Source organism: Myotis daubentonii, chromosome 8 (genome assembly GCF_963259705.1).
Source record: "Myotis daubentonii chromosome 8, mMyoDau2.1, whole genome shotgun sequence".
In the NCBI taxonomy this organism is placed as follows: Eukaryota; Metazoa; Chordata; class Mammalia; order Chiroptera; family Vespertilionidae; genus Myotis; species Myotis daubentonii.
Window position 1 is genome coordinate 16,962,987 of NC_081847.1, and position 13,121 is coordinate 16,976,107.

Below are 13,121 nucleotides of genomic sequence, written 5' to 3' on the forward strand. Positions count from 1 at the left end.
AGAGTGGCTATGTTAATTTACATTGTCAACAACAGTGTCGGAGAGTTGCAGCTACTAACACTTTGCTGTCTGGTAGGTATGCAGTGGTATTGCATCATAGTTTTAATGTGCGTTTCTTATTTTTATAGCATTTGACCAATAGAAATTAATTCTCTCAATGACAGAAGCTCAATTTTTATATTAATAAGAAAGCTACCATAATTTTTCTGTACTGCTTTTCTGCTAGGAAGATGACATACTTAGGTGAGTGTCCTCAGCTGACTACAGGTTCTCAGTACTTCTTAGCTGCGCACAAAGACTACATACCCCCAAGTCCTCCCCCAGTTCCCAAGAGGCAACGTGAGTAGAAGGAACTAAACGGGGAGATGTCCAGCCCGACAACAAGGCCTCCTGCCATGTGGTCAAATCCAAGGTCGTCATCTAAAAGTGAATTGACAGAAGGAGACTAGACTTTGGGTGATGAACACACAGTACAATATACAGATGATGTATTCTAGAGTTGTTCACTTGAAACCTATATAATTTTATTAACCAGTATAATCCCACTGAGTTCAATAAAAATATTTTTAAATCAACACTAATAAAAGAGAAAAATGGTAATTGGCATACGAGCTACCCTTTTCATTGGCTAATCAGGGCTATATGCAAATTAACTGCCAACTAAGATTGGCAGTTAACTGCCAACAAGATGGCGGTTAATTTGCATATGCAGGCACAATGCAGGGAGGCGAAAGGGAAAGCAGGAAGAAGCCCCCTGCCACTGACAGTGATCGGAAACCCAGGGGGGAGCTAAGAGCTGGGGGGCAGGGCAAAGGCGGCCCTGGGGCCGCCTTTGCCCTGCCCCCCAGCCATGATCGGAGAATCAGGTGCCTTTTCCGCCCTGGCCAGTGATAGCAGGAAGTAGGGGTGGAGCCAGCGATGGGAGCTGGGCATGGTCGAAGCTGGCAGTCCCAGGAGCTAGGGGTCCCTTGCCTGGGCTTAAAGCGAAGCCCACGATCATGGGGCCGCTGCAGCTGCAGGTCCCCACTGCCCGGGCCGGACGCCTAGGCCAGAGGCGTCAGGCCTGGGCAAGGGGCCGATCCTGCGATTGGAGGGTGATGGGGGTCAACGCCTGAGGGCTCCCAGTATGTGAGAGGGGGCAGGCTGGGCTGAGGGACACTCCCCGCCCCCCCCCACACACACCCAGTGCACGAATTTCGTGCACCGGGCCCCTAGTAAATAAATAAAAGTGAATTGACTGCATATAAAAATTTTTCCCAAAGATGTCTCCTTACTTTTTAGAGTATTACCTTGGTTCTCATAAAAATTAGGTTTTTGAATTTATAATCAAAAAGTATAGTTATTAGCTCATACATTTGGGCATACACAAAGATGATATATGTTTGCATGGCTTATAGAGCTTCAGTCAACAGCAATTGGTAATCAGCCAGTAAGCTTTTAGGAAACTGGTCTTGTCAGAATAAGAATACTTTAAAAACTTGTATTAAACTTACTTCATTAATCACAAATTTAAAAATTGTATTAAATTTGCCATTCCAATTCTTGGGGTCGTGAATTATACTAATTCAAGTTCATGAACGCTTATGAAATGCTAGCAATCTCTGCTGGTCGTTTGTATTCTGCCATCCACCATACGTGGTGGTGGTTTATCTTGTGGCTTATGCAATAGCTAGGCTTCGTCTCCCAATTTACTTCCTTCTACTAATGATGTGGCTTCGGGCGGACTGGAGCAGGACTCAGGTGTGTGCAACCATACAGAATGGCACAATAGGCGCTTTTTTACTTTTGCTTTTTTTTTTTAACTTGATAATGTACTTATTATCATTGATGTGAAAGGAACAAATAAACTTGCTAATAGCAAGACTATGTTTTAGAATGAAAAGGATTTGATGTTTTCAAGTATTACGAAGCAAGTGTCCTACCTCCTAAGGCAGTGGTCACCAACCAGTGGTCCTGGTGGTCCATGAGGTCCGAAAGGTAGGTGACCGCTGGTTTAAGGAAACCTTTGGAGCAGTGGTCGCCAACTGTTGGTCTGTGGACCACTGGTGGTCCATGAGGTCTGAAAGGTTGGCGACCGCTGTCCTAAGGGACAGAGAGTTATCCGTGGCACACATTCCCTTCTGTTTTTCACAGGTTCTGCACTGCTGTGTTTGTGGCTCAAGCACATACACCCAACAGAGTCACTACACACTGACCCTGGCTGACCTGTCATCCTCAGATTATGACCCCTTCCTGCCACTGGCAAACGTGATGAATTCTGAGCCAGTCCAATATCACTCATCAGCAGAACTGGGCAACCTGCTGACTGTTGAAGAGGGTGAGATTTTTTTCAGAATATTAATTTTTGTGGGCAGGAAAAGGAAAGATTATAGCCTTTTATCCATGCTTGCTATATTGTTTTTAATTCTAGTTGTTGAATTCCTGGTTTCTAGAGTTCTCTGAAAATTCTGCCTTTCTTGTTTCTCCTCTTTTTCTCTGTTTCTTCTCTTCCCCTTCCTATTCCCACCTGAGTTGAATGTTGTGTTATTGCAGAACCATATGCCTCAGACCCAGGGGACCCACAAGGACAGTTCATTTTCTAGCCCCAAGGAGCTTTACATCTAGCGGGAGAGACAGGATTAATACACGGGACTCATCTGTGGGCTGGTAGCACCACAGCGGTTTCCCATGGAGAAGGACCAAAGCCAGACTTGGAGGGACGGACAGACTCTGAAAGGAGACTGCAAAGTGTTCCAGACTAAGAGAGCATCCTGGAGAGAGAGATGGGAATTTACGTGCCACAGTTTGAGGATAGCTCAGTTCACAGCATAGGGGCCATTTTAGAATGTGGGTATCATCAGGGCTTAGTATGTCCTCCTTAACCAACCTTCTCTCCAGAACGACAAGAGCTCATCTCTGGAATGTGAGTCAAAATGTGGCTGTGTCATCTATACGTACATTGCATAGACCCACAACCCCCCTCCCCTCAACACACACACACACACACACAAATGAGTATGTAAATCTAGTGAATCTGAGTATTAAATTGTTTCAATGTCATTTTCCTGGTTATAATATGGTACTACACCTATGTAAGATGCTACTATTGGGGTGAAGGATATTTGGAATCCCTTTGTATTATTTCTTACAGGTAATGGAGGTGGGATTTGAATTTAAGGTTTAATGACCAAGTTCCAGAAACCTCATATTAGTTATTCTGATATTTTGCAAGAATACACTAAAGACTCATTTTGAGTTGGGTTGCTGGTGGATGGTGTGCGGCACCTTTTCATCTTCTTGTTACCCTCCCTTTACTTAATTATGTAATTGTCTTTTTCTGGAGTTCACTGTTTGCTTTTCCACACAATTGTAAATGCAAACCATATCTTTTTAAGAAAGTGACCCTTTATCTGTTTCCTTTGTTTCTTACCTTTGTAGTCCATGTCTCATAAAAAAAGTAATCTACTTTTTCCTAAAGTTATTAATTTATATTCACCCCTATAACTGTCATAAAAATTGGTTCACCACTTATTATGATTCATCACTTGAAAATAGCAGAAGATTAGCAAGTTAGTGGAAAAGGATAAACCTAAAAATGCACCTTTAAGTTTTGGTACCAATTTTCTTTCAGTGTACAGCATTCCTTGACTTGATCATTTATTAAACACAGATGATATTTTGTTCATTGAAAAGCAAAGAGAATCAAGAAGAAATCCAAGAAAAATCTGGACAGTTTTTTTTTCCTCAGTCATCACGTAGAATTTCTTAGATTTTAGGACCTGATAGTTTCTTTGTAGGATTTATACATCATAAAATAGGTGTTTTATAAATAAGTTAATTGGATTTTCAGTGTCTGAGAGAGAGGATGTTTAGTATGAAAAAGTTAATTTTCTTGTGGATTTAGATTAAATTAATAAAGTAGTTTTGTTAATTTAATTAATCAATTGACTTTATTTTATTGATATTTAATTAATTTTTATTAATATTTAATTTTTATATTGTGAATTTAGAAAACAAGTATTTCCTAAACCTTTAAACCCAAATTATAAATCTTAGTTTATTTTACTATCTAGTGATTTATTTTTGTTCACATTAAAAGGCATCATTTTTTGTTCTTAGATTAATGCACAATTTTTTGTGAATGTGGTAGATGACACTCTCTAACTATTCTCAAGCTTAAGTGATTGTCTCAATGCATTCTCAGGGATTTAGTTTGTTTGCTTCTCCATTCTGCCTCAAACTTTTTACAAGGCCCACTTTTAGATGCCGTTTTCAGTTTTCCTGTACATTTGAAGTCTTGAAAATTTTGTAAATCAGTTGCTCTTGGGCATTTAATCATCAACTACAAATTTAGTTAAAGCCTTCTAAGCATTTCCGTAAATTACTAATACATCAGATTCTGTTAAATATTTAAAATGCCCTAACAACAAAACATAAATTGTCACAATGATCTTAAAGCCAATTGCAAAATATACAGGGTGGGGCATAAGCAGGTTAACAGTTGTTGGTATGGAAAATAATACAATAATAAATAATAATACAAGTATAAATTTTGTGTTTCATATACTCACAACTGAATTCCGTACTTAAGCAGTCATAGGCTGGATTTATTTTCTTACCAGTGTCTGCCTTTATCCTAATGAGGGGAGCGAGTTAACCTCTCTGGTCCAGCCTCCACCTGCTCCCAGCCTCCAGCTGTTCAGCTCTGCCATCCTCTCCAACTGCAGATTTTGGCTTCCCAGAGCTCCCGAACTGTCACCTTTTTAAGGACAAGGACCTTTCTCTTGTTTATTGTTGTCTCTGCAAACTTTTAAATGCCCCTTTCAGAGTGAAATCTTCATGTAAATTGATTCTTTGAGCAATCTATTTAAACTGTGCCTTTAAATTCATATAGAATGTGTCAAAAAACAAAGTAGGTTCAGAAGATTCCCAGACTAAAAAAAAGCAAATAGTCTAAGTACAGATTGACATCTGGTGGTGCTCAGTGTTCATCTTCATTCTCCACTGTATCTTTATGTTTCCTTACTTTTGTTCACAGAGAAGAAGAGACGAAGTTTGGAGCTGATCCCTCTTACTGCCCGTAGGGTGATGGCCCACCTGGTGAACCACCTGGGACACTTCCCCCTCCGTGGGGGCCCGGCCGTGCTGCACAGCCTGGTCAGTGAGAACCACGACAACACACACGCGGAAGCCTCTGAGCTCTCCTCCGAGGTGTTCAGGAGCCCGAACTTGCAGCTGTTTGTATTTAATGACAGCACCCTCATCTCCTACCTCCAGACCCCCACAGAAGGCCTGGCAGGCGGCTCACCAGCGGGGGCTCTCTCGGACGTGAGAGTCATTGTAAGGGACATCTCAGGGAAGTACTCTTGGGATGGGAAGGTGTTGTATGGACCTTTGGAAGGCTGCTTAGCACTCAACAGCAGAAATCCTTCATTTCTGATTTCGGGCTGGCATCATGAAACATTTGGACCTCCGAGAGATTGTTCTCAAACTGAGGAGGGAGAGGATGCCCTCGACAAATTACTTGAAAACATTGGCCACACAAGTCCTGAATGCCTTTTACCATCGCAGTTAAATCTAAATGAGCCTTCCCTACCCCCATGTGGAATGAATCGAGACCAAGAGAAGGAAATCATCGAGGTCATTTTGCGCCAGAACGCACAGGAAGCCGAGCATGTTCGGAGGAGTCACTCCGATTCGGCCATGAGAGTCACCAGCCAGGAGCAGCCCTCACCCGTGGAGCCCCGAGGACCCTTTTATTTCTGCAGGTTGCTGCTTGATGACTTGGGAATGAATTCTTGGGACAGAAGGTAACAATCCACGCTAGACCTATTTTGTTATTTTTTTTTTATCAGTTTGGACTTGGGGAAGCAAGAACAGAAATGGAAATTTTTCTCAATTTCGGCCTTTACAACTTTTCTGCTGCTAAATTAAAGCTAGCTAGAAGCTGCCCTGTATTGATTGCACAGGTTGATTCCAGGCATCTGGTGTACATTTTAAAAGCTATCAAATGTTTTCTGATGAAAGATCGCTTGGCATAGGAGTTCAAGAGACACAGTTAAATCCAGTGGGGAGTGTGGTTCAGTGGAGAAGACTGTGTGGAAGAGGGTAGGCCCCTGATAATGGGATGGGGTTTTTAAGGACAACAGTGGGGGAAAGAGATTCATAGTAGAGCCAACAGTGAAAACAGACACACACACACACACACACACAAGTCACATACTCATTTACCACAGAGCCATCCAGTTTCCTAGATAGCAACGGGATGCAGTGGAATTTTGATGCCTTTGAATGCCTTAAGGAGAATTGAGTTCATTCTGTGGTTTTGATCACAAATCTTTTGTTAATGCAGCAGATGGGTAGATGAGTGAATGGATGGATGATGGATAAGTTTGCCAGTTGATTGACTGGAAAGAGCAAAATTGGCCTGTGATTACATGACTTTTCTTCCATTCCTTTTTCTCTATAGGAAGAATTTTCATCTATTGAAGAAAAATTCAAAATTATTGAGAGAACTAAAAAATCTGGACTCCCGTCAGTGGTATGTGACAGTATATCACACCACTTCCTTCCTTTCTGTCTGTGTGTGCTTAGATGACAGATACAGATGACAGATACACCTGCGGAGACACCAAAGGTAGTTCTGTAAGGCAGAATTGCTGACATTTGCACACGTCATCCTTTCGCTATTTTTACCCTTAGAGTAAGCTCACGTGTTTGCTACACTAAAAAGAGTTCGGTGCTCCCACCTAATCTGTGCCTTTGATTGGGGATCTTTCATGAGGTAGCCAGTGGACATTCCTTTTCATTTTCTCTCTTTTTCTGATGAGGAACAGAGCCTTACTTCGGTTAAAGATTACCCTGCCCGTGCTCACACAGTCTGTGTTGATTGAACCCCATGAAATGTCTGCTCCACGATGTTGTCAAGGTTAAAACCAGTTTGTTGTAATTAGCAATTTACTAATAGTAAACCTCATTTTCCAAAGCTGGTCAAATCTCAGATCTCCCATTTTTTTTCAAACAATCTTAGAAGCAACTCTAAACATGAGCTCACAATCAGTTTTTGATCTGGGGAAATGTATGCTTCCAAAAACATCCAGTAAAGTAAGTGTGGTAGTTGGTACATAACACGTGCTCCTTGAACAAACTGCTTTCTTAATCTTAGTTTTTTGAAAACACTTTAAAAAATAGCTTTTATTCTTCTTCTGTTTCCCTTAAGAATATCATTAGATTTATCATTAGAGATGAAAAACCTGAAGCCATTATTCCTCACGTTGCCCTTCAGCATATTCAGTTTCCCAATTGTTGTTGTGCTTCTTTTCTCTAGAGCTGCAGTCGCCAACCTTTCGGACCTCACGGACCAGTGGCTGGCGACCACTGCTCTAGAGGAAGAGAGACTGAATTCTCTTGGAGACTCTGTGAGGGATTTCTTCTGGAGGACTTAGGGATTTGCTTCCCTCTCCCTCTCGTCCTCCAGTATTAGACAAGCAGTCACTTGGGTTCCAAACTCAGCTTTTCAAGCATATGCTGAATTACTTGGTGCTTCTTAGTATTAAGTGAATACATTGGTATCTTGTAATTGTGTGTTAATGCACTTCAGTGGCATGAGGTACAATTGAATTAGCTCCCTGGAGTGCTGTTGCAGTAAATGTGGCTTTGGAGAGCTGATTGGCAAATCCTCTGCCCCTTGATTAACCTTTGCTAAAAACCACAACTCCTGGTGCCTTCTTGACATCTAAAAAGGTATCAACTTTTTTTTTTCTTTAGTGGAAATAAGTCAGGAACTCTTTAGCTATGAGAAATCTAGACTGCCCTGTGTATCGGTCAGTATGTAGATAACACTTCATGCTCCTCAACGTTCAATTTGGATGTTTGCATTTATTTATTTTAATTTTTTTTTAAAAAAGGGAGAATGGTTGTTTTTATTTTTTTTTAAATATATTTTATTGATTTTTTTTTTTACAGAGAGAAAGGGAGAGGGATAGAGAGTTAGAAACATCAATTAGCTGCCTCCTGCACACTCCCTACTGGGGACGTGCCTGCAACCAAGGTACATGCTCTTGACCAGAATCAAACCTGGGACCCGAGTCCGCAGGCTGACGCTCTATCCACTGAGCCAAACCAGTTAGGGCTGCATTTATTTTATATATCAGTTTCTCCCCCCTGCTCTCAAAGCATAGTTCTTGCTTAGCATGCTCTTGGGGAAAATAGAGGTTATCTTGCAACTATCACCTGTATACTCGGAAGTTAGCAAAGATGTAAATAGTGTGATGACTAAATCACACTATTAAATACATACTATTTACATATTTAAGTGTTCCCCGCTTAAATATCAATGCCTCTTGCCACTCCGTGGTAAGGTGAAAGTTAAAATTGTTTCCTTTGCTTGGCTTTTTAATGTGACAGCACTGGGAAACTGAGCTATTCTGGCCTATTCTTAATAAGAAAGAAAAATGCATTCTAATGAGGAAGAGGAAATGGTTGTTTTATGCATGTGTGTTGCTGAATTACCTGCTCCTTCATGCATGGGTCATGCAGCTTCTGGATATGAAATGCTGTTGATGTTGCTAATTATAATTTCAAAAGCCTGGCTCTAATAAGGCCAGATAGCAGCTTCTGCATCCTTGCAGGCTCTCTGTGGTGCTAACATCTTAGAGGATGTGAAATTTGATTAATGTTTACAACTAAAGATCACCTTTCCTCACACCTACACCAGTCAGGCAGTCATTGGGGCTTAGTGCCCTGTGCTCCCACATTGAATTAATGAGGACTCAAGAATCTCTGAGCAGCTGCAAAGTAAAAAGCTTAGGCTTGATAAACCTAAGATTGCTTTCGTGTATATAAAGTCTATAGAATAGAAACAAATTGAATGCTGACTCCTTTTTTTAAAAAAGAGAAAGCTGCCAGAAGAAATTGAGTAACTATACTGGTTTCTTCTGTGCCGAAAGAGACAGTGTTTTAGGTCATGGTTATGATCTCTGTTATCATCTGAGCCCCCAAATTGTTATAGCCCTAAGAATAAGCCAGCCAGGTTCTAGGCTGCCTGCACACCCTGCCTGCTGCTCAGGGAGTAAACAGCGTCACCTTTCAGAGCTCCATGCTGCATGAGGACAAGCTTTCGGACAGTCTTGAAGCACAAGGTCTCTCCTAGAGCGTTGAGACCCAGGGATCCATCCCCACAGTACTCACCTCTCCTCATAACAGCTGTTCTCATCAAGAGAAGCACCCCCAAGTGTGCGCTCATGCGACCCCAGTCAGGACATTCAGAGCATCCACCTTCTCCGGTGGCGGCAGGACAGTAAGCACCAGAAGCCTAACAAATAGGCAGTGATCAAGATTCCATTTCTATGACTTTAAGGACATATCAAAGGCAATGTGAACATGTCTAAAATTGGAAGCAACCTAAATGTCCTATAATGAGGACTTGGGATGTGGTATATTAATGTAATGAGATGTTATACAACCATTAAATAACGTAGTTATAGAAAAGCATGATATTAAAGTGCTTACACTAAAAAATGGTTACATGGAGAATTGTATGTTTTGTGTAATTTATACAATAAAGTACTCATAAATATTTTAAGTGAAAAAAAGTTGTAAAATAGAATATAGTAACTGTCATTTTTGTATACAAAAAATGGTAACAGGTTTTTTGCTTATATATTGAAATAACAAGTTTTTGTCATTTTTTAAATTTTGTAATTTTCATTGTATGCTTATTACATGTAAACTATGGGGGGAATGAATAAGGTATCTGGATAAATAGAAGAGTAATTTCTTCATCCATTTATTTATATGACTTTTTGGTTGAGTTCCAATTCATTCTGCTCATTAGTAAAAAACAACACACACAAAACAACAACTGCAGAAGGAAATACTTGCAAATATGTTAAAATATGATCCCCAAATTTCACCAGTACAGATGTCTCACCAGATTACAATGTTGAGATATTAAACAGTTAGACAATAGAAACATTTTCATATTGTTTAAACATTTGATAATTTTTTATATGAGATTGTTTAGAATATAATGCAGAAATAAGGAGAGGAATGGAACTATCCTGGAAGTGGTAATCCAAGTTTTAAGAAAATAGAAACTAGAGTGGAACTCTTGGATGATGAGAGAGTAGAGTGAACAATACTTGATTAAAGTTCTGTTTCAATGAAAAAAGTCTTCATCTCTAAATTATCTCTAAATTGCTTGGAATAGGTCCAGTTATTTTGATACTTTTCACAAATTACACACTTATTCCAGTGTGTAATTTATAGAAATTGGTCACTAATACATTTAAATATACCATCATATCTCTGGTCAGTTCACCAGAAATTTAACTGGACATCTAGTATGTGCTAAGGACTGTACTAAATGTACAAAAGGTAAAAAGGAGGGGATCCTTTCCTCAATGTGCATATTATGTTTAAGGATTTAATAGCAATGTGCCCAAAATCCATCATGGAAGATATGGCCAAAGAGGTTTTGCTAGATAGTTATAAACCCTACTAAGCGCCCTCAGGTTAGTCAGAGCACAGAGTGGGTATATACCCTCACAAGGAAAATATCTAAGTTTGCTCTGCTTAGAAAAAGTTTGTTTCTCATAAAGTCTTGTGAGGCATGTTCTACAGTTCCAATTATGGAACTACCTAATATCCTCAGCTGGAAGTGCAGAAAATGAAATATGGGTGGTAACATGGATCTATTCACAATTGATATCTGTTTAAAATGCTTTCAAAGATATATATATATTTAAGTGGAGAGAACTTGGCAAGTAGTGTGTTGTAACATGCTGTTAAGTATATCATCTGTCTTGAGAGAGTGATCTCAAGAATCAGACTGCCCTGCTTCAATTCCCTGTGTCCTGCTTGGTATGTGTGCTTTTTAAAAACTTTCTGTGCTTCCTCCAACCAACCTCTACGAGGGAGGTGACAATGATAATACTTGTCTCAGTAGGGTTGTTGCAAAGAGTAAATGAGATCATGTGTGGAACCTTCTTAGAATAGTGACTGGCCCCTAGTAAGTTCTCAGTAGGAGTTATGCTGGTGGTAGTTGTAAAAGAAGATTTGATATCTAAAAATTCTCACTTCTTTAAATTTTTATAGCCGTGAAACGCATAAAATTGCAGTGTTTTACATTGCTGAAGGTCAAGAAGACAAGTGTTCAATCCTCTCCAATGAAAAAGGAAGCCAAGCATATGAAGACTTTGTTGCTGGACTTGGATGGGAGGTAATTAATTTCATTCAGTAGGTATTTATTGACCAGCATTATTTAAAGATGTATATAAACTGGACATTGATTGTATATGTCAGTGATGGTGAACCTATGACACGCATGTCAGAGGTGACACGCAAACTCATTTTTTTTGGTTGATTTTTCTTTGTTAAATGGCATTTAAATATATAAAATAAATATCAAAAATATGTGTCTTTGTTTTACTATGGTTGCAAATATCAAAAATTTCTATATGTGACACGGCACCAGAGTTAATTAGGGTTTTTCAAAATGCAGACATGTCGAGCTCAAAAGGTTCGCCATCACTGGTGTATGGTTTTACAAGAATGTAATGAATTTGACATCTTCTATTAGTTGGTTTTCAGTACTTTATACATGAACTTTTGTTTCCCTTAACTTTCCTCTTAATATTATTTCATTTGTCCTTTATCAGAGCTGCATAGTCAGATCAGCTCAGATCACCTAACCATAGACAGTTTGTGGTAAGAGAAGACCATAGAGAATGGAAAAGAAATGAGTAACTTGATGGGTGAACAGACAAAGAGTTGGATGAAGTCAAATGTTGGAATGAAGATAGAATATAGTAACCATGATGGTTTAGCTATCCAACCTATTTCTCTAGGGTAGATCCCAGGATGACTAACAATGAAAATTTTCTTTGTGCTTTTCTCAATGATACTCTCACAGACAGACATATGTACATTTATATACATCTGCGCATACATTTATGTTGGGAGACAGGGCTAGTGGGTCTCCTACTTGGGGACCGCACAGTCAGACACCCAGTGACAGCAAAGTGGCTCCTACTGCAGAGCCGAACTACTCAGTCTCAGCCCATCTCCAACTCTGTCTCACCCAGGAGGATCACCCCAGCGCAACTCAGGTTGGGTGCAGCAGCCATCCCCTCTGCAGGACCAAAGTTAACAGGGCAGAGCCTCTGGGCTTGGTAGAACAGATCATAAGAGTACCCTATTGGGCATGGTGCCTCTGAGCCTGCGGGAAGGGGCCAAGCATTTCATCCTGGTCCCAGACAATAGCTTCTGGGGCAACACACTTCAAATGTTAGAGCAGCACACCCTTCCCATTGCAGAACTGAGCTTAGCTGGGCAAGACCACTGGGACTTGGGAGAGCCAATCCAAACAGTCTCCCATGGAGGTACTGCCTGCAAACCGGTAGGAGGGGGCGGGCACTTCTTCTTCCTCTTCCCAGGATAGTGCAGGCTGATTCCAGGCAACATCTTCCTTGGGAGACACTCTGAAAATCCCGGCTTTGCTAGGCACTCTGATCCCCCTTGCGGGACTGCACTCAGCAGGGCGGGGCCCCAGAGTGGCCAGGCAGGCCCAGTGATTCAACAGGTGGGTGCCGAGCCCCACTGACTGTGATGTGGTGGGAAAGTGGTCTCTTCCAAAGCTACACAGTTCAGTCACTGTCTGAGTCTCCACCAAGAGCTTCTCCAGAAAAAGAGCCCCCATAGGTCCCCACTGGGTGCAGCCAGCAGACCCCACTGTAGTACCCGAGCACAGCGGAATAGTGTTGCCAGTACCTGGAGGATGGGGCAGTAACAATAGGAGCGCTTCACCCTGGGAAAGTGGCCTCTGGGTCTCTAGCAAACTCGCTTCTCTCCCAGGTGGACTGAATCCCCACTGGTTTTCACCTCCAGATGCTATTTACTGTTTATGCAGCCTTCTCTTCCCATCTCTGTTGCTCTGGCTTAGGGATCCCTGCATGGGGTTGAGACCCCTTGTTCCTGGCAGGAGGGAGTTTTGCAGTCAGGATATCACTCTGCCTTCTCAGCCACCACACAAGGTGCAGAGGGCCATCCTTCCCACATCTCTGCCCTTCTTACCAGACTCTATGTGGCATCTTCTGTAAATCCTTGGTTATAATATTTCCTTGGCTAGCATGCTGGGAGCT

General features: G+C 41.1%; 1 protein-coding gene across 5 annotated transcripts in view; it reads left to right on the forward strand.

Annotated features, from left to right (window-relative positions):
• The window catches only part of RALGAPA2 (Ral GTPase activating protein catalytic subunit alpha 2), a 295,521-nt gene that overhangs the window by 186,796 nt on the left and 95,604 nt on the right, over positions 1-13,121 (forward strand). For all 5 annotated transcript variants that reach the window (XM_059705412.1, XM_059705417.1, XM_059705413.1 and 2 more), the window contains 4 exons: positions 2,134-2,317; positions 5,018-5,789; positions 6,449-6,520; positions 11,077-11,200. In XM_059705412.1, coding sequence (XP_059561395.1) covers positions 2,134-2,317; positions 5,018-5,789; positions 6,449-6,520; positions 11,077-11,200 — 1,152 coding nt within the window. The remainder of the gene's footprint in view (positions 1-2,133; positions 2,318-5,017; positions 5,790-6,448; positions 6,521-11,076; positions 11,201-13,121) is intronic.